At 50.8% G+C, this 20,036-nt stretch overlaps 2 protein-coding genes across 5 annotated transcripts in view; one reads left to right on the forward strand and one right to left on the reverse strand.

Annotated features, from left to right (window-relative positions):
* LOC102374090 (alpha-2-macroglobulin-like protein 1) overlaps window positions 1-6,127 on the forward strand; it is a 56,585-nt gene extending 50,458 nt beyond the window's left edge. The window contains exons 34-36 of the mRNA XM_025214383.1: window positions 179-247; window positions 427-529; window positions 618-6,127. Of these exons, the coding sequence (XP_025070168.1) occupies window positions 179-247; window positions 427-529; window positions 618-658 (213 nt within the window). The 3' untranslated portion in view covers window positions 659-6,127. The remainder of the gene's footprint in view (window positions 1-178; window positions 248-426; window positions 530-617) is intronic.
* Window positions 1-20,036, reverse strand: part of LOC102377600 (alpha-2-macroglobulin-like protein 1) — a 63,187-nt gene that overhangs the window by 17,739 nt on the left and 25,412 nt on the right. For 2 of the 4 annotated variants that reach the window (XM_025214385.1, XM_014524185.2), the window contains exons 23-35: window positions 19,283-19,366; window positions 18,254-18,430; window positions 17,938-18,019; window positions 16,408-16,564; window positions 15,339-15,413; window positions 14,934-15,105; window positions 14,605-14,819; window positions 14,268-14,483; window positions 13,802-13,917; window positions 12,917-13,007; window positions 12,546-12,614; window positions 11,583-11,685; window positions 10,244-10,285 (exon numbers count right to left, since the gene is read on the reverse strand). In XM_025214385.1, the coding sequence (XP_025070170.1) occupies window positions 10,245-10,285; window positions 11,583-11,685; window positions 12,546-12,614; window positions 12,917-13,007; window positions 13,802-13,917; window positions 14,268-14,483; window positions 14,605-14,819; window positions 14,934-15,105; window positions 15,339-15,413; window positions 16,408-16,564; window positions 17,938-18,019; window positions 18,254-18,430; window positions 19,283-19,366 (1,598 nt within the window). In that variant the 3' untranslated portion in view covers window position 10,244. Of the gene's footprint in view, window positions 1-8,252; window positions 8,736-10,243; window positions 10,286-11,582; window positions 11,686-12,545; window positions 12,615-12,916; window positions 13,008-13,801; window positions 13,918-14,267; window positions 14,484-14,604; window positions 14,820-14,933; window positions 15,106-15,338; window positions 15,414-16,407; window positions 16,565-17,937; window positions 18,020-18,253; window positions 18,431-19,282; window positions 19,367-20,036 lie in introns of those variants that run through there. The other 2 variants (XM_014524184.2, XM_025214386.1) reach the window with 2 other exon arrangements.

The raw sequence follows: 20,036 nt of genomic DNA on the forward strand, positions 1-20,036 counted from the left end.
CTCTTTCCTGCTTATGCAGGGGGTCGGACTCGATGATCTATTGAGGTCCCTTCCGACCCTAACATCTATGAATCTATGAAGGAAGGCTGTTCATTCCTGGGGAGACATGGCTGTAGGACTTCTCCCATTTGCCCTTTAGAGACCCAGCTCACCCTTCTCCTGTTCTCTCCTTTCCCAGCTGCAGCAGAACCCCCTTGTGAGGAGAATGGAGATGAGCCGAAGTTCTGTCTCCATCTACGTGGACCAGGTGTGTATGCTGAGGGATGAGTGAGGGGCACTGGCAAAGCTGTGTGAGGAGCTCATAGCTGGGATAGCAGTCTTGTTAAACTCCTTCCTTGGCTCTGGCAGACTGAGCATAGTCACTCACTTGTGCCAAGATTCGGGGAGTTCTAAACGTAGTTTCCCATCTCCCCCACCTCCCAACAGCTGAGCAATACCTCCCAGACGTATGCCCTAAAATTGGAGCGGGAGATCAAGGTGACCAACTTGAAGCCACGCCACATCAAGGTCTATGACTATTACCAGCCAGGTGGGTTGTGGAGCTGCTGGGGGCCTCTGGGCTGGGTGTGGGGGCCTGGGCTCTGTGTGTGTGACTGATCCCTTCTCTCCTGTTTCAGAGGAGCAAGCCCTGGCTGAATACAGGGCTGTCTGCAGCTGAGGTAGGCCCAAGCTTCATGGAGCTGCCCTCCTGTTTTCCTCCCTGCCACTGTGCACTTCTCTTCACACCATCCCTGCCAGGGTGGACACAACAGCCCCCTCCTGCCCTGGAAAGACCCTAACCCTGGTGTCTCTGCTCCATCTACTGCCCTGTCAGCTTGAAGCACCTGCCTCCTGGCTCTCTCCCCTCCATCTCCCTTCCTCCTTCCCTGGGCTTTGCAGCAGTCTCCCCACTTGAAAGAATTGTGTCCATGCTGGAAGAAGCAGCACATTTTGGCTCCCCAACCTCCCAGGAAAGGGGAGGGGTCATAACAGACCTTGCAAAAAAAAGGACTAGACTCTTGCAGTGTGCTCTTGACAAGGCTGTGCATTGAGCTGTTTGGAGACTTCAGTTAGTGCAGAACGTGGTTGTCCCTGAGTTATGTGTCATGAAGCTTGCATTTGACTTTGATATTCCACTCCCTGGCTTACGAGCTGAGCTTCCACTCTGGGTTCATTGTCCTGGAAGGCTTGGGACCTGGCTCCCCACCTCTCTGGCTCAGTCTGCTGCAGCTAAGACCAACATTGTGGTGGAATTTCCCTCTCCACAAGCAAAGGGTTTCATAGAGAGCCCTCCATCACTCTGATGAAACTGAGCTGATCTTCCAGGTGCGCTGCATAGCCCATGCCTGTCTTTTCTCACTGGCACATGGAGACGCTGGGGGACTGGAAGTGCAGATTGGTAAGGATTTGGGTGGCTCTCATTTCTCTCCTTCAGCTTGCTTTGCTCTGACTTCTCTCCAATTCCCAGTCTCTCTCACTATTTCTTTTAATGCTGCTCCACTTTATTTCCTCTCACAGTCTTCCCAAGAGTCTCCCGGGCAGTCTCTCATTCTCCTCTGTTTCAGCACACAGGGATGACATAGGACGGAAATCGTTCCTCCCCTCCATCAGCAAGGCCAGCCCTGGCTCGTCAGGATTCCTGCATTGTAGCTGCTGGGGCGAGGGGAGTGTGAAGCCTTGACAGTTGCCCTTGCAAGGGACTGGAATCTCAGCTCTGGACAAAGCATGGATCACTCTGGGGTCCCTCTGGGATTTTAGGCCTAGGCCCACATTGCATGAATGGCCCATGCCCTGTAACCCTCTCCTGGTGAAGTAATTTTTGGGGTATTTGGTTATTTTTGATCATTGTAATCTGGGGATTTTCCTGAGTGTGAAAAGAATGAAAATAAAATGTCAATCATGGACCAAGGCACTGTAGTATTTGATCGGGCTCCATCATAACAGAGGGGGAAAGGCTCAGGGGATAGTGCAGCTTATCCTATTAGTGTGTCCCCTCTGTTTACCTCCCTCAACCCTGATTTCCATGTCTCTAGCTGCCTGTGTGGTGTCAGCAGGAGTTAGGTGTAGATGAATAGTCCCCTAATTCTATCATTGCCAGATCCACAGGCCAGCACTGGAGCAAATCCCCCACAGCACCATCCACCTGCAACAGGCTGTCCAGGTAGATCTCCCCACTGAGCTGATTCTGTACTCCTGCAGCCATGCCATGAAAAATGTTCCCTCTGATATCTCCTCTGGTCTGTTGCAGCATAGAATTGAAAGTGCAGGAAAGGTGGAGCACTTCAGGGGATAGGAAGTGTCCAAGAAAAGAGCAGCTAGTTCCCAGTGCTCCCCTATTTCCTGAGCACTTGTGTCTTCCACATGAAAAAACCACTCCCCTTGTCTCTGAGCAGATCCATGCCTCTCTCCTTCCCACTTCCTTCTCTCTCCCCTCTGAGGTCTACCTCATTATCAGTATTACTATATTATTTATCAACCCTATATTTCAGGCAGAGATCTGTTGACTTACATTAGAAACTAGAAAAGCTTTATTTCCACATGGAGGACTGCTACTGAGTTGCTAGTAGAGTCTAACCAACTGGAGGTCCACATACTTTTGGTTGCCTACAAGCTGACGAGTAGCTAGAAAAGGGTTCTACAATATCGTTTTGATGTCTCTCATTGTATCAGTTGCATTTCAGCAACAACCTTCCTAAACTCCTCCCCTAGGACACAAATAGGGCTACAGGGATCAAACCTACAGACAAACAAATCACAGGTCACCTGCAGGATCTTTCAGCAAGCAGCAGCACTTGGGCGCTGTATAGATGAATTGAGACAGAATTGTGGAGATATCCACAATGTAATCCTCCATTCTGACCATTAAGCCCTTTGGCTGATGCTTTCCAACTGATAGGAGTGAAGCATACAAATAAGCTGGAGGGAATGCACAGTGACAGGCTGGGGCATCCCCGAAGTCACAGTGCAGCCCTGTCTCCAGCACCAATGGGCATGGGGTAGAAATGTGGCTTGTTCCCATACGTGATGGAATGGATTGGACACAGTGCTCGGAAATTACTAGCTTACAGGAAGACAAATGCCATCTGGTTAAGTGTTTGTCTTCACTTTGGCCAGTTTTCTTTGCTGCTGTAATGACTCCCTTATCTGTGGCCTGGTTGGCTTGGCTGCTAAGTAAAGCCCCATGAAGACATAGAGCAAGATCTTACTCCACCTATTAGGTGCCTAGGTCTATGCTAGGCACCTAAATGTAGTTCTAGTCAACTCTGAGAACACTCTCAAAATCCCTTTATTACACCAACATTTCTAATATAACATTATTTTGGCCATAAAACTAAATTAAAAACAAAACAAAGAAAAAAACCAATGAGGAGGACCCACCCCACCACCTTTTGCATTAACTGCTTTCAGGGACTCAAGCAGGGCGAAATAGAGTTGTACTTGGGCATCTAAATTCTCTCATACATCTAATAGGCGGAGTCATATTTGGCCCACAGTCTCTGCCTCCAAAAGTCAGACCTTACTCCACCTCTTAGGAATCTAAGTATATCTAGGAACCTAAATGTTTCACCCTGTTCAAGTCTCTGAAAAAAAGCTAACATGCCTATTTTTGTAACAGGCCCTCACAACAAGCAGCACAGAGGAAGAGGATCCATTCATCTTTTGTGTCAGTTGTTTTTCAGGGACTTGAACAGGATGAAACAGAATCATATTTAAATGCTTAAGTCCACTTAGGCCTCCTAATAAATGGAACAGGTGTTGACTCTTAATCTCTTCTTCTTGATTCAGAGGAGGGATTTGAACCAAAGTCTGCATTTCCCAAGAGAGTGCCGCAAACACTGGGCCACAGGGCACTCTGGGCAGGGCTCTCTCCATCCTGCCATGAAGGTATTCCCTCCCTACATAGTTAAGTATTCAGTGGCACTGGGAAAGAGAAGGAGAGAGAAAGATACTCATTCTACAGCTCTGTGCCAACAATTTGGGAAAAAAAACCCTGGTTTTGAAATGAACACTTCATTTTTCAGTAGTGCCACCAAACTAAAATATCAGCTGTTCATGCAGCTGTAGCATCTGGAGAAAGTAGCTCTCTGGATCTGGGAGAGCAGTGAAACTGAAAATTTGCAAATAGGGGCATCTCATTTGAGGTCTGAGGTTTGACCCAGGTCAGAATAGCCACAGCTCAGTCCTTTATATGAGTTACTCTTCCAACTTGCATTGCTGCTTCTCTAAAAGTGGGTGGCGAGTGAGAGCACACAGCTTGGGCAGCTAGTCCCTGGAAGGAGCCACAAGGACTGTACAGAATTACAGGGCCATGTCTCAGGAAAAAGCCTTAGCACGTTTTATCCCTCATGCTTCAGAGGAACTTGAAGCAAGATCATGGAGTTATAGGGTCTTGGGATGAAAGGCTTTCTCTTTGGACAAATGTGATGTCTATTTACAGCTTAACAGCCAGCTTTATTATGCATCAGCACATAAGTCTCCAGGGCCAGCCAGGAGCTGCTTGAGTGGCTGTAGAGAGGTCTGCCATGCTTCCTCCCTTGAAGGCCTCTGTCCCATTCCCCAAGTGTATGGCCCTCACTCCTGGAAGCGAGAGATTCCTTTCCCACAACATCAAGGCAGGCTGCTGTGCCTGCCTTTGAGGGGACACCTGAACCGTGATCTCTGATAGCAGAGCACGGGGAGACAGGTGTTTATCGCACCATGCCTCCAATCTAAGTGGGAGTGGTGATCCCCTGGGGGCAGGAGTTCTCTGAAAAGGAGCTAACCAGTTACCGTGTTGTCTGCAGTCCGAGCTGCAGCAAAAAAACATTGTTAAACAAATGGAGGTGAAACTGGAAGGGATCTACGTTTATCTGGACCAAGGTAAATAGAACTGAGCTACCTTGGTCAGGAATAGCAGGGGGAGGAGGTTGCAGGACCTGAGTGAGAAGCACTGTCTTGCTGTGCCATTACTTTGCCTGGCATTTGCCAGCCCTCACAGTTACTCATTCTCTAAAATCCTGTCCCTCCAATGGCCTGCGAACATAGCAGGTGTGTCTCATTTTTTCCCTTCCCTGCCTGTCCCTACCTTGCTGACCCTCCCTCCTGTCTCCACAAGCTGAGTGACAGATCACAGACTTTCTTCCTGTAGCTGGAGCAGAATATCGAAGTGCCTGGCCTGAAGTCAGGTCACATCAAGGTCTATGACTACTACCATTAGGTTTGGAGCCAGTGGTTTCTTCAGGCCAGGAGCAGGGGCTCTGTGGCCTCAATGCTGTGTTTTCAGAGGGCTGAGGCTGGACTCTCCCCTCTGTGTGTAACTCTGTCTTTCTCTTTTCCCCTTGCAGAGGAGCGGGCCCTGGCTGATTACAGCACTGTCTGCAGCTGAGACACAGCCAGCAAGTTGGGAACTGACAGGATGGGATGGCACAGGGGAGAGCTGGTGTCTGTCTGGAGCATGGGGAGAGTCTGTGGTGGGGCTCCAAGAGGGAGTGGGGAAGCTGGTTGGTAGCAGGGCCTTAATGCCAGTAGAGAGGAAATCACTGCAGATTTCCAGGTAGGAAAGCCAGGCCAGGGGCCTCTGGGGATAGAGAGGAAGTTCTGGGGCAGCAGGACCTCTCAGATGGAAAGGAAGGAAACCCTTGCAGCAGGAAGGATGGGTTAGGCAGCTGGGACAGGGCCATCTCTCTTGTCTGGAGGGAGAAGGGTAGATTCAGCCAGGGACGAGGCACTGATCTGTTTGTCCCTGGCCCACAGTGGTTCCTGTAACCACAGAAATAATGGTCAGCATTGGATTGGCCTGTGCAAGTGACCTCTGGAGAGACAAAAAGGAAGCATTTTGCTCTTCACTGAGCCCCAGAGTCAATACCGGGAGAGAGCACTCCGCAGGAACCCCAGGAGTAGCCCCTGCTGGTCAATGCAGGATCCACGCCACAGCCCTATGAAGCAAAGGGAGTGGATAGGGACCTTCCTTCTGGCTTGGCCTGCTCTCCACAGGATGGGAAGGGGCCTCCTAGGCCACTAAGTCCAGTCCCCAGGGCTCATAGGCACACTTTTATCCAAAGAATCCCGCACAATCACAGTCACCACTTCAAACCCTCACACATAACCAGGCACAAAACCATGAACATTAAAGAAACTGCACTGGGCAAAAAAGGGGTGATGACAGCACTGCCAGTGCCCTGCCTCTGTAACAACAGGGAAGTAGTTAGTAAATACATTCCCAGAGGATCCCAGGACAAGTACCATGCCCCACACTACAGGAGTAGGCAGCACCCCCACAGTCTGTGCTAATTTGACTGAGGGGGGAAAAAAATCTCTCCTGATCCCAGATTTTGTGATGGGTGTGAATCCCAGACCTGCCAGCTTGTTTTCCAATTGCTCTAGTAGGAAACAGACTCTCTAAGGAGCTGGGAGGTGGCTGCTGCCCCTGTGTCTCCTGGCAATCTCTGTCCCATTTGTTTCAGTGCATGGGGCAGACACTGGACAGAAGGCCAGGCCCCAAGAAGCTCAGGTTGGGAGGACTGCGGTGATGCCTCCCACCCTCGTTGTGGTTTCTGGTAGATAATAGGGATTTATTTTTTTTCTTTTCTTGGAGGGGCTGTGCCTTTGGCTTCAGATCATTTTGCACTAGGAATTCTCCCAAGGAAATAAAAGCAAAGTTCACATGCGTGACCTCTGACACTGTTCTTCCAGTTGCTGATGATGATACATGCACTCAGCCCATCTGTGTAACTCCTCCTGGGCTGCTGACCAGCATGTGTGAGGCCCCTGGTCTTTCTCTACTGCTTTCTGCTCCACAGCCCTGCTCAGCATTTCCATCCTCAGAAGCCTGCTGCTGCACCTGAAGACACTCTACTTGCCTGCAAAAACTTTCCCTTAGGCATGCTCTAGAGCTGTGCACCACAGCCTGTCCCTCACAGCTAGCCAGGTTCTAATCTCTCACCCAAGGTGAGCCACTGGGGGTGCTGACAGATGTGCAGCTCTCTGCTGTAACTCCTGGTGCTTCAGAGGAAGTGCCATGAGTTACAGAGTGTCCCCCCCGCCCTTCCAACTCAACAGACATACGCTGTTGGGTCCGGGGAGTTGTGGGAATCAATCTCCAGTTTGGAGTGGCTGTGTGCCTGTAGCCATTTTCTCTTAGCTCTCCCTTTCCCTTCTCCCAGCTCCAGTACACTTCAGAATGGGAGGAGGAGAAGGGAGGGGAGATAGCTCAGTCTGGGGTTTGCCCAGCCTGTGCTGGAGGGTGGGGCAGGTGGATTGAAGCCCCCACACATCCAATCCACACATCTCACCCTTCAGTGCAGGCTGGGCAAACCCACATGGAACTCCCTCCCCTCCTTTCTTCCCCTCCCATTCTGAAGATAGCACCAAGGGCGGGGCTGGGTTGTATCAGCTCAGCACTGCTCCTTGCACATGCTGACAGATGTTAATGGAAGTGCTTCACTTTGAAGTGCCTTCATCTGAACACTCATGTAATGAGGGCTCAGATTGTCATGTGATTGGGTACTTTTGAAAGCACTCTACAGCTATGCCCTTACAGAACTGCACAGCTGTAGAGTGCTTTAAGGGGCCAATCATGCTACAAATGTAACTTCTGTCTGTGCCCTGGGTAAAGTCAGGGCAGGTCTATGGCACAGTCACTGGGCAGAGCACTTGGAAGTGGCGGGTGTTATACTTCCCATGGGTTGTCTTGGAGTCCCCTGTCTCTGCATGATTCATCTCCATGGCTGAATGAGACTGAATGAGACTATAAGACTGTCCTGTGACTGGGACCAAGCCAGGGGACTGGGCCCAAGATGAGTAACTCACTTGCTTCTTTGAAACAGATATTCAGCCAGCAGCTTTCAGCTATCACAAAGGCACTGGCCTCAGTCATGCCTTTAGCATTTAGCTCATGAGCACTCATGCCCGTTTCCACTGAGTGCCCTTCCTGCTTACTGAGCATGTCAACATGAGACATTTACTGTGCAGTTGACTAATTAACTGTTCAGTAAACATCTCAGTGTCTATATGTGTGCCCCCTATTAGGGTGCACAAAACTAATAAATAATAAAACTCTGCAGCAAATACAAGTACTATCCTGCTGCAGAGTTTTTTCATATGCAGCAGTGCACGTGTAGATATTGCCCCAGCTGGCTGGGGCACTGGGTGCTTCAGTGTGGGGCTAGCAGGCAGAAGCATTCTCATATCCCAGCTAGCAACTCTGCAGCACATGGAGCCTGGTTGGAGCAGCCCTGGCCTGGCAGGCTGACCCCCTGGGTCCCCTGCCAACCCAGATGCTCCAACTGGGGTCTATGTGCTGTGCACGAATAACTTCAGAGCAATATGCTCCAGAGTTTTTTGCTCCCAGGCACATGTTCAAACAGTGGGCACATTATTTGCACATATAGATATGCCTGCTCTTGGCTCTTGCAGGTTGAGTGCCCATTCTGGGGCCCAAGTCACATACTCCCATACTTGCACAGAACAAAATGGAGGTGGGGGGGGGGCACCCCAGAAGTTCTTACATCTGTTCTCTTCCTCTCTTTCACAACACACACACACATACACACACACACACTGGATAGAATAATCTCACTGAGGAATTCCAGTCCCCTGAATCCACTTGATTTTAATCAGGTGCCAGACAGACCCTAAGTCTCCATGTTACTGGCTGATTCATAGGAAATTTCAGATCATCTGCTTGTTTTGCCCTCAAACTCTGCCAGGAGAGCTGAAGCTGGTTTGGTAGTGATGTCCAAATGGCTGCTGGGGAGCTGTGGGTTAGCAGCTGCATCCTGTGAAGATAAGGCAGAGGACAAAAGAAGTGTCCCAGGGGTGGGGCGTGGGAATTATGGGATGCACAAAGCTCTGAGGAAATATCAATAGAACAACCTCATGGGGAGGAGTTAGGATCCCAGTTATCACTTGGAGTGATATCATTCGGAGGCTACGGGACCTGAACCTGTTCAGCCTCCACAAGAGAAGGCTGAGGGGGATCTAGTGGCTGTTTACAAACTAGTCAGCGGGGACCAGCAGGCATTGGGGGAGTCCCTGTTCCCCTGAGACTTACCAGGAGTAACGAGGAATAATGGCCATAAGTTGACCATGAGTAGATTCAGGCTAGATATCAGAAAGCACTACTTCACAGTCAGGGTGGCTAGGATCTGGAATCAACTTCCAAGGGAAGTGGTGCTGGCTTCTACCCTGGGGGTCTTCAAAAGGAGGCTAGATAGACACCTTGCTGGGGTCATTTGATTTCCTGCCCATGGCAGGGGGTCAGACTTGATGATCTGCTCAGGTCCCTTCTAACCCTACCAACTACAAAACTATGAAACTTGACTCCATAGTGTGGCCAAGGGATAGGGGTCCCCTCCTGCTGCCTCTCAGTTGCAGGCCTGATCTGAGTGAGTGGAAGCAGAAAGAGAAGCTCTGCATACAGTGGGGCTGATTCCATCCAGCTGAAGACATTTGTGCTGCATGCGTACTCTTGCCTCATCACTGCAGTAACTTCCCACCCTCTCTGATACTTCTGTTGAGTGTTGTAGCATTGTTTTGGATAGGGAAGATCCTGTCTCTGGCATGCGATTGGACTAGATGATCTCTAGATATTCCTTCCAGTTCTACTTCTCTATGATCTGCGAATAAGTGGAGCCTCCTATTGCCCCTGCGACTCAAGCATTCCCCCATCTGTGTGCCCATCTGATGGATGGGGATGGGAAATGCAGAGCACAGCTCAAGTGACTTGCTGTTGAGCACCCTGCAGAGCCAGAGAGAGAGAGCCCAGGAACACTAGGTTCTTCTTGGTCACAGCCAAGCCTCATAGGCCTAGTTGGATGTGGCCACTTGTTCCTCACTGTACTGCAACTAGAACCCATTCTGAAACTCCAAGATGGCCCTTACAATAGAAATGATGGGGTCCCCTCAATAGCAGGTTAACCCCAAACCTTGTTCGTTTCTGAGCTCTGGTCATGGAGCGGGAGGGCTCCAGAGCTGCTGTGAGGTGTGTGTGACTTGACTGACTGGGAAACACATCCTCCAGAAGCCTGCTACTGAGCACCTCAGGGAACAGGCCAGGCCAGCCATGCACAGTTAGGACCACAACTCCCATTCAGCCTCACCCAGCTGGAACCCAGATCTTTCACTGCCAGAGCAGCATCAGTATAAACATTGGGGATACAGAAATGCTCCTCTTAACTGCCCATCACCATTTGCCTCAAGCCCCTGACAGCAGTCCTTAGTCCTCCTAGCCCAGCTCCACCTGCCTCTGCCCCCAACAAATGTGCACATAGTGCCACACACTCACCTCACAGGCAAGGAGCATTGTACTCCATCACAGTACTTTCATCTGCAGGAGGAAGGAAAATGTACAATGAAACACACCTCTCCCTGGTATCTGGCCCTTCTGTATCCATTCCTTTATATAGCAGGGGTGCCCCTATTGGCAGCTCCATGCGCTGCCCTCTTCTCTCTCGCTGGAAAGATAAAGCTCCAAATTCAATCACCCCTGACAGCATGCCCTGCAGCTGGCTAATTCTATTGCCAGGGTCTATCACAGGGGTCAGCAACATCTTTGGACAGAGTGCCAATAACACCTGCAAACTCAGCTTGTAAGATGTTGGTGTGCCAGGGGCAGACAGCAGGGAAGCTGCAAGGGGCCCAGTCCTTGTTGTGGCAGCACAGCCCTGGCACCTTCCCTGCCATCCACACCAAGGTGTGCGTGCCAAGCAAAATGCCTTTGCATGCAACACTCTGGCACCTGTGCTGGGGGTTGCCCACCCTTGGTCTATCACATCTCTGCCCACAGACCAGCCAGCCTGACTCCTGAGCTCCCCAAAGAGAAAGGGGCCTAATGGATTGCTGGACCCCTGGTAGCCCAAATCACTACAACGTGCATGGGGGGGAGGGTTGGTCCTGTCCTGAGATGTGATGAGGAGGGAGAGACTGGCCTCATGCCATTGGCCAGCTCTTCCACCATCTCTGCCAGGAGTGTGAGGTTCCAAGCTGCCTCCACCTATTAAGGACCTGTTCCAGACAGGTGCTGAGCTATTACAAGTGCTAATTTAATTGGCAGGTGGTGCAGGCTTAGCACCTTGTAGCACCCAGTGGCATTGCCTTCTAAAGGGAAGAAGCTTCTTGGGAAGGTAGCAGGCACTGTGGAAGAGAGGCAAAGAATACCCAACTAGTTGGATAAATGGTCTGACATCACTATGATCATTGCAACTGGCAGACATTGCAGTGAAGATGATGTAGGCTGGATAGCAGGAAACACTTCCTAAGGACATGTTTACGCTGCAGCATCAGCATGCCCTGGCCAGGACACCCCACCCGCCCAGCCCCATCCACATGCTCCAAACCTTGATGGTATATTATGGCAGGGGCCACTCTCCAACATGCAAGAGACTGAGATCCATGGACTCCCCCATGCATTTCTGGGTTTGGAGCATGCAGGGGTTGGGACACAGCCACTCCTGAGTTGCTACAGGCTACCTTGTGGGAGGCTCTGGAAACCCTGTCACTGGCTTTTTTTTTGAAAAACAGCTGAGACAAATATGGTGTAGGTATACCTGATCTGCCTCAGGTTTGGGGGGGCTGGGCTAGAAGACCGCAGCTATGCTGGCTATGGTCAGCAGTTTTGAGCTCACCTGGCATGTAGTAATCATAGATCTTAACATTGGCTGGCCTTAGGTCCTTCACAGGGATGTCCTGCTGTACCATAAAGGTGTAGTCCTGAGGGTCCCGGGTCAGCTACCAACCAGAGAGACAGAGATTAAAACTAGAACCAAGATGCTGCATGATGACCCTTCATGTCCCCCTGGAGCCATGCTCTGTATGGGGGAAGGGGTGTATCACCACCTGGAGAATGGGAGGCCTTCACCATTCAGCATAGTCCCATTCAAAGATCCCAGGGGATGTTTCCCTGTCATTACATCTCAGTGCTCAGGAATATCAGATATTATCTTGGTTATGAATCAGACCTTGAAAAAAGGCCTTTGTCTATGGACACTCCCAACTTAAGGGAATCTAGCATTAGATCCCAGGGCCCAGGTCCTCAAAGGTATGTAGGTGACCAATGTCTGTTACAATCAATAAAACAAAGGCATCTAAATATCTGAAAGGAGCTGGGGTTGACTCTGCAATTTGGGCCATTGTTTTCACCTGCACAATGTGTGCTTGTACAGGTAGAAACCACTGGGGTGAATGGAGCATTCCAGTATGAGAGCATTTCACATGGGCTCTGCACTGTTGTGAAACAGACACACACTCTGTAACGTTAACTATGCCCTAACTGGACCATCTACTAGGGCTGCATGTGAGAAAGCCGGTGCTAGAAGCAGGAACCACTATCCCTTCTGCTGTTAAAATAAAGGACAGCAGCTGATTCATCAGCTTCATACCTGGTCCTGTTATCAGAGGGAGACATATAGCCATATGATGGTCTCTTGAGGATGCTCTTCAAAAGCATTCCCTCTGAAGTTAATGGGTACAGATGGTACTCAGGATCTCAGCTGAATCAGCCCCTCAGTGTTTCCATCTGGATGCCCTCAATTAGACTTGATTTCCTCCCTCCCAGGTTACAGATTAAGAGAAGGTGAAACCAAACTTACTTCATCCAGGTAGAGCGTTACTTGGTCAACTTCTCTTTCGACTTTTTTTACCAAAGGCCTTTTCTTTAACTGAGAACAGAAAACAAACTTGAGTGAAGACTCTCCAGCATGAAATGGCCCTTCCCTCCTGAGAGACTGTGTTATCTGTTAAGGGTACCAGGGAGAGGGAAGGTGGGGAAATTGCCCTTTTGTGGACAAGGCTTCACTCCCAAGAGTGGGAGGAAACCAAGTGGGAGAAGGAAAGCTGGAAATGGCTCTCACTGCCCACTGGAATGGGCATTAATATATCTGCTCGCTAATCATACAGCCTAAAGACCTCATGCACAGATATTCAACAATGCATAAGGCTCTACCAATAACCTCTATCTCACCTCTTCTAGCGAGTCTGCTGTTGGGCTGTAACCGGACAGCATCTTCACCTCAATCAGGACCATGTTGGTGGACACACGGTTCCCTGTGTAGCTGCAGACCCCCCAGGAACATAACAGAGCAATGTCATCTCATGGGGTGTGATCACCAGTTCAGGCCAGGATCCAACTTGGCTCTCAGCAGCCAAATTAAGAGATCTGTTTTGCTTTCCAGGCAGTTTTCCTGTTAACATCCCTGTCTCTTTAATAAACCTACCTACCTGTGAACACCAATCTATGCACTCATACACCCACAGCTGTGAACCCATGTGCATGCACACACACATATGCACACAACCCTTGACCCGCCCCCCCCATGGCATCTCCCCATGGGCTGAATGCCAAGCCAATGAGAAGAGTGCTCAGGAGGTTCCTGTTGCATAATGCTCCAGAGATCTCCAGGGAGAGCAGCCAGCATCTTCCTAACATGTTGGCAATTCTAACCTAGCCAGGCCTGAGCAAGAAGAGGATAAAGGGCTGCAAAGGGAGTAGGGAAGGTTGGAGTTGTGTGGCAGGGGATGCTTTGCACTACATTATCTGTGTTTCCCTTTTCTTAATAGTGCTGTTTGGTGGCCCATTGTTGTGAGATGCTGAGTCCTTTTGCTTTCAGCACAGGCTGACCAGTCAGGGCTGAAGCCTGCTGTGTCAAGGATGACTTAGGGTCAAGTATCATGCCACAGTGCTCTGAGACAAGAAGGAAGACCCTGCCTGAAGTTGACCATGTAGATTGGAACACAGACCTCACCAGGGCTGTGGGGAAAGGGAAGGCTGACAGGTCTTTGGCTAGAGGAAATGCAGCCAGAGGCCCCTTTGCACAGGGAAAGGGAATGAAGTCAGAGGGTCTCCTACCGTGTGCGAATGGTGACAGGAAACAGCGTGGCATTTGGCTGGGTGCACTCCGTCTGTACAGACAGGGCAAAGGTGAGGTCGCTCCATGGTGGGGGGATGTGGTATCGCAATGTGGTCTGTCAGGAGAGAGACACAGGGAGGTTGAGATGGACAGAGGCCCAGTCCCCCAGGGAGCTGCTGTCACACAACCCCCAGTTTCCATAATAAAACCTGCTGCCTCACCTCATGTATGGAGAAAAGGGATCAGCTGAGAACTGGTCAGACTGGGTTACCCCATAGTGTCTGACATGGTTAATGAGGCTTCCTGGAGGGCAGGCCACCATGACCGAACGAATGAAAGGTAACCCATTATAGGTTCCCACCTAAGACAGCCACCCCTGAGGGTTCTGGGGAGGAAGTTCCCTCCCATCTGTTCTGCTTCTCTCCATACCCACAGCCCATTTGGGAGACCTTTTCCCCACCTCACCTGCATGAAGAGGCACCCACGGCCCTGAGTCTGCACAGTGTAGCTGCCAGGGATGGCAGGTAGGTCCAGAGTCTGCAGCAGGAGCCGATTGGCATTGTTGATGCGGATCCTGTGACGGAAGCCAGTAGAGGAGATGGAAACACGGAGGTCAGGGCCATCCTTGCGGAAGGTCTTGGTTGCATACATAGCCAGGGCTTCAAGGGCAACCATGGTGTCCTGGGGAAGCAGAGAAATGGCTGGCTTTGTCTTCTGGGGACAGAGGCAGGGGCTGGGTTGACAGCTCTCTTCTCTCCAGAGAAGGGAGGGCTCTCTGTCTGGGAGAGGAGCAGCCAGTTACCTGTGTGGAGGCAAAACCGCCATAGGGGTTCTGCTGCCTAGTTAGCCAGGCCACAATCTTGGAGGCCCTTATGATGTCAGCAGAGGACAAGCTAGGCTTCAAGAGGTGGGCCATGAGGATGGTTGATGTCAGCTCCACTTCCACAGATGGGGCTCGATACCAGTACGAGGAGCTCTCCTTTTGTTTTAGCTCTTGGGTCCAGTAGATTTGGTCATCTGGAACAGACGGATGGTGAAAGGCATATGGAATAGGCCGTGCACTAGGAGGGGTTGGCTAAGAACTAGTGAGATTGCTACTGCCCCTCAGTCCTGCCCTACAGGCTGTCATACCTGATACAATGGCTGCTTTATCCAGTCTTTTAAGTATGATCTGCCTCATAGCCTTGTCTCCAGCCAGTGCAAAGGCTTTGGCCGCTAGTGCCTGGCTGTACAGGTTGGAGCCTCCAGCCTCTGCAGTGACTAGGTCCTTTATGCACTTCAGAGCTTTTCGTAAGACTGGGTCCTGGAATTTACAAGAGGAACAGGTACTGATAAGCTGGCTAGGGGTGGTAATGCCGATGATGAATGTACATGTGCAAAAGATGTGGGGAGCATGTTGAGACTGTGTAGACATAAAGGGAGCAGCCTGTACAGAACACAGATAGACTGTGTGTACATTGAGTGCGCATGCAGACAGCAGACACACGGTGTGGGGAGAGGCGATGCAGAGCGCATGTCCATGCTGCTTGTACTCACAGAGTGCGGCATCCCTGAGTGGATGAGGGCTGAGATGATGGCAGAGCTCAGCCCCAGTCCTTCCTCCACTGCGCCCTACATGAAGGGGAGAAGTGGAATGGAATAGTGAAAGGAGAACACACGGAGTCTTCCCAGCACAGCTTATAGACCCCCACCCTCTCAGTGATACTCATGCATACCACAGCAATGGGTCCATCCAGCTGACAGGGAAATGCCACAGTTGGTGGCTGGATCCTTCCTCTTTCTCAGGGGATGAAGGAGGGGTTCCCACCCTCACCTGACCCCAAAACTCCTTAATACAAATTGTGTTTTCCTCCATGAACACACTTCCCTTCCCTCAATGCTGCATCTCTCACTGGAGCTCTGCCTGAGATCCAGGGTGGCCATCCCTCTGCACAAAGGAGCTCAGGTGGGGCCTCTGGCCTCTGTGAGGGTAAAGGAACATCTCTGTGGGTACTAAGAGGAGATGTCCCATGCCAGGCACTGATGGAGCAGCTCCCCAGGTCACCTGTCCCCTTCCTCCCTGTCCGGTACCCGCTACACAGTGATTACATTGCCAGCAGGCAGCTATTCTCTGCTTTTCAGGGACTGCATGTGGGAGTCTGTGTGCATGAGTCTGCATGTGCTTGTGTGTTTGGTTCCCTTAGGACTCATGCTGGTGATAGTGGTCACTGCCCCATGAACCTCTGTCCTGCCACTCACTTCCTCCACAGGGAGAGCTCAATAATCTGGAAGAGGACCATGGTGTTTGCTAAGGAGATGATGGAAGAACTTGTAGGTTTGGTTTTGGGAGGAGGGGATGGGCATAGTGTCAGGCATAGTGGAATTACCAATTATTATGGATTATTTCCCCTAATGGTAAACCTCCCAAGACACATGTCCAGCTCTGAAGAAATGCTATCCTGACTAAGCCATTCTCATTCTCTCCAGTGGGCAGGCTGCTCAAAGATGGACCTTCCTCCTTGGCAAGACAGGGCTTTGCTCTTGACACCCAAACCAGGAGACAGAGAGTGGGAGGCAGCACTGGGGAGCCCAGAAAGCAGGTTGAGGGAGCAGGGAAGGGACACACCATCAAGCCATTGTTGAACAGCTTCCCCATGCTCTTGAAGCAGCCAGATGGAGCCTGGCTTGTAGCCAGTGCACTGGCAGCATCCTTGATGTTCTTCTCATCGATGGGGATGAAGTGCTGGGCTTGGCTGAAGGTCTTGAGCACCAGGGCAGTCAGCCTGGAGCCAAAGAGTGGAGAGGGAGAAGGAGGAGCCATGAGTGAGTCAGCAGCCCCAGCAGCACAGGGGACAGATTTAGCCATTAAAACATTCAAAATGCCCTTGAACTCTTTTGAAGGGCCAGCTGGACACATGCACGACCCTTTGGAATGTCCTAAAAGCAGCTAGAATGGTCCCAAACAGGGCTCCTTAAAAAGAAGAGCCGTTTTGCAGTTTCACTTTTGCTCACATCTGCATGGGGACAGTGCCCTTCAGAGAAGGGGAATGGGTGGACAGCCTGCCTGCTGTCCAGCTGCTAGGTCCTGTTCTGGGTCCCAGGGTGTTACTAAGCCCCCAGTGGGCCCCCCACCGCCCCCACTGGGACCCTAGCAGCCACTGCAGCTGGGCTCACATCCTCTCCTACCCCCCTGCCAACTCCTGCCCTACCCACACCTGCTAGAGTTGGGTTCTCCTCAGCACCAGTTTCCTCTATACCTTCACTGGGCTGAGATGGAGTGGAAGTAGAGGAGATTGGAGCTGGAGTGTCAGATTCTTGGAGGCAGGGTGGAGGGAGCACCTGTCACCCACTCCGTTTCCCCCACATACCTCCCTACTCGCTCTCCCGTCCTTTTTACCTCCCATCATTGTTAGGTGAGGGGGAGGAGAAGCGAAGTGCACAGTTGCCTAGCACCCCCTGCAAGGAGGCCCCAACATTTGAAACCTTTGAGCCAAGGGACATATGTGTGTCCCCTGGCTGAAACACTCCCTTTCACTTGGAAACATTTCAGTTGTTAACTCTGTCCACACCCAGAAAGCCACATGTGTCTCCCATGGGAGAAATATGAACAAGCTGGGCCCTCAAACTAGCCCTGGGAATATGGGGCAAAGGGGAGGGGAAGGAAAGCAGCACACATAAAGAAAGACGTAGACACTTTCAGCCCCTGAAGCAGACCCCTCCCCACACTTCAGGACAGCCATCTGAAGATTCAGAGAAGTCTGTGTCACCCTTCCAAAGTCTTCCCTTCCCCCAAGCTCTGTATTGCACCCCAGGTGTGGGCAGAGATCCCAAAGACTGCAAAACCAGTCACTCAGGTCACTCAGGTCCAACAAGAGCCTTGAAAAATGTAGAAGGGGCCAGACTTCCAAAGAGGGCTTCTATTTTGGGATACCCATCTCAAGACAGCTAAAATTGGAGGACCTGAGTCTACAACACGATTTCTGGTTTCAGTTCACAACAGCATCCAACCCTGCTATGCTCCCCGGACGGTCTCAGGCTCTCCGGCTGAAGATAGCAAGAGCAGCCTATGCCTCATCAAACCAGCTTTCTTTCACCATCCCTGGACTGAATGAACTGCACCAGCTCCCAGCTCAGGCTCTGTGCAGTCTTTGCTTACCAGGTGTTCCCTGGCCCACTGCCTTCCCCAAAGGCACTGTATGAGCCATCTGTGTGCTTGTACCGGAGCTGCCGCTGGTATCCTGTGGAAAGGGAGACAAAGGGGAGTAGTCTCCTTCCCAATTCCTCTTCATCATAGCCATATTCAGAGCTTTGGCCTATGAGCAGTCCAGTAAAAGGGCTTTGCAAAAGGGCATAAGCATTCTTCTACACACATGGAATAGAGGAAGCACAGACCATCTCCCCTCAACTCCACCCTCTGATCTTTTTAGTTTACTCTCTAGCTAGCAGCCCATCTCTTGGCTAGCCCAACTCACCACTTTTCAAGTAGCCAACAGCCTTCTGTTTGGTCTTCGGAGTCAGCTGCCCTGTATCCTCCAGGTACCGTGTAATAAAAACATTGGGGGCAAAGCGGACCATGTTCTGCTCTCCACAGCCACTGGACATCTGGAGGAGTCGATCTAGGTTTTGCAGAGCTGATCCCATGATGTCTCCTGTGAGAAAAAACCCTTTCCTTCAGGGGACTTTAAATGTTCATATTTAGAAATTGCCCTCCCTTGTCCCTGACACTGACTGAAGTAATTTAGTAAGCTGGGGTCCAATTCACCTCTCACTTTGGCCTGAATCAGGTGCCACTCCATTAAGAATGTGACATCCGTGTGAAACTAGACTGGTTGGAGAACCAGGCCCATAGCAGGCACCATCACTGGAGAAGACCACGGCCCACTGTAGAGATCCTGTAGCCCACCTTCAACTGGGCTCACAAATCCATCCAGTCCTGTGTTGCATCTCTAACAGGGGCCCTGTTCAGGGAGGCATAAAACCCCTCAAATGCATCAGATCACAATTATACTAATGGCACTGCAAATGCTGTTTACATTCATCTCAGTATATACTCCCCAAGGTCATTTTCTTCCATACCCTGCTGTAGGAAGTTGCAAAGGTTAGTGACTGCCTGCATTTGAAAATAAGCATTTGAATTGTTTGCAGGTTTTTTTTTATAAGAAGTGGATTCCTAAAGGGGCTGTTTCTGCTCTGACCCTACCTTAGAAAACTTCAGTGTTTTAAAGGCAGAAGAGTAGAGTGACTACATTTTAGTATGTGAGAAAGAGAAGACTGGAGAGGAAGCAAATGTGATTGGACTGAATCTTGCATTGGCTATGGGGAATAGACAGTAGTGGCCTGTAGTCATGCAGACCTCCCTCCTCTTGCATGCTGATCACCACAGTGAAGGTGAGTCTGCTCCCTGCACCCTTTACCAAAAGAAAATATGGCCCAAAATGGTTTCCTGCCTGGAAACTCCCCATTTCCAAGATGCCCCGACCTGAGGCACACAGGCTGCTCACCTAGGAAAGAAACATAGGCTCTCTCCGATCCTTGCACCACATTCTCTGGCAAAGCGAGAGTGATGGTCTCTGAAACAGGTTCCCCTGCAAGTAATAACAGCAGTGACATGTCAGCAGGGTGGAGGAACACAAGGGCTCCACAAGCTTGGCACAGGTATGTACCCCAGCTCCCCAAAGGGCGAAGTGGCCTTGGGATCCTCTGGCCCTGGGTATATCACGGGAGCTGACATCAGGATGCAAAGGAAACCCAGCCCCTTCCCTGAATATTGATGGTTTCCCTGGATAATAAAGGCATGAGAATATGGCAAATTGGGAACACACAACTGGTTACAGTGACAGCCTTAGGTAGGCCCAGGGAAGGAATGCCCTGCCTGTCCATGGGAGCCGTCTTGGTGAAGGGGTGGAAGTTGGCCTAGTATGCTCGTGTGGGTGCATGTGATGGCTCAGGAAGAAGGTGGCACAGCATCACTGTGACCTTGTAACATGGTATTGCCATGGCTCAGGGGCCTGACAGCAGCCTGGATGCTGAAATGCGATGTTAGGAGGATTTGGCTACATGGAAGCACACTGCCTCAGTGGCACAGTAGCTCCATGACACAGTCGTGCCATGGCTCAGCAGTACCAACAGTTAGTGCTACCACTGCTCTGGCATCCTCCCATGCAGCTAGTCACCTAAAGTCCCAGCATATCTGCTCTCACCAGGACTCCATCTGCCACCTCCAAATATCACTGGAGCACTTGTTATACTGCGCTG

The sequence above is a fragment of the Alligator sinensis genome, unplaced genomic scaffold (assembly GCF_000455745.1).
Source record: "Alligator sinensis unplaced genomic scaffold, ASM45574v1 scaffold1129_1, whole genome shotgun sequence".
NCBI lineage: Eukaryota > Metazoa > Chordata > Crocodylia > Alligatoridae > Alligator > Alligator sinensis.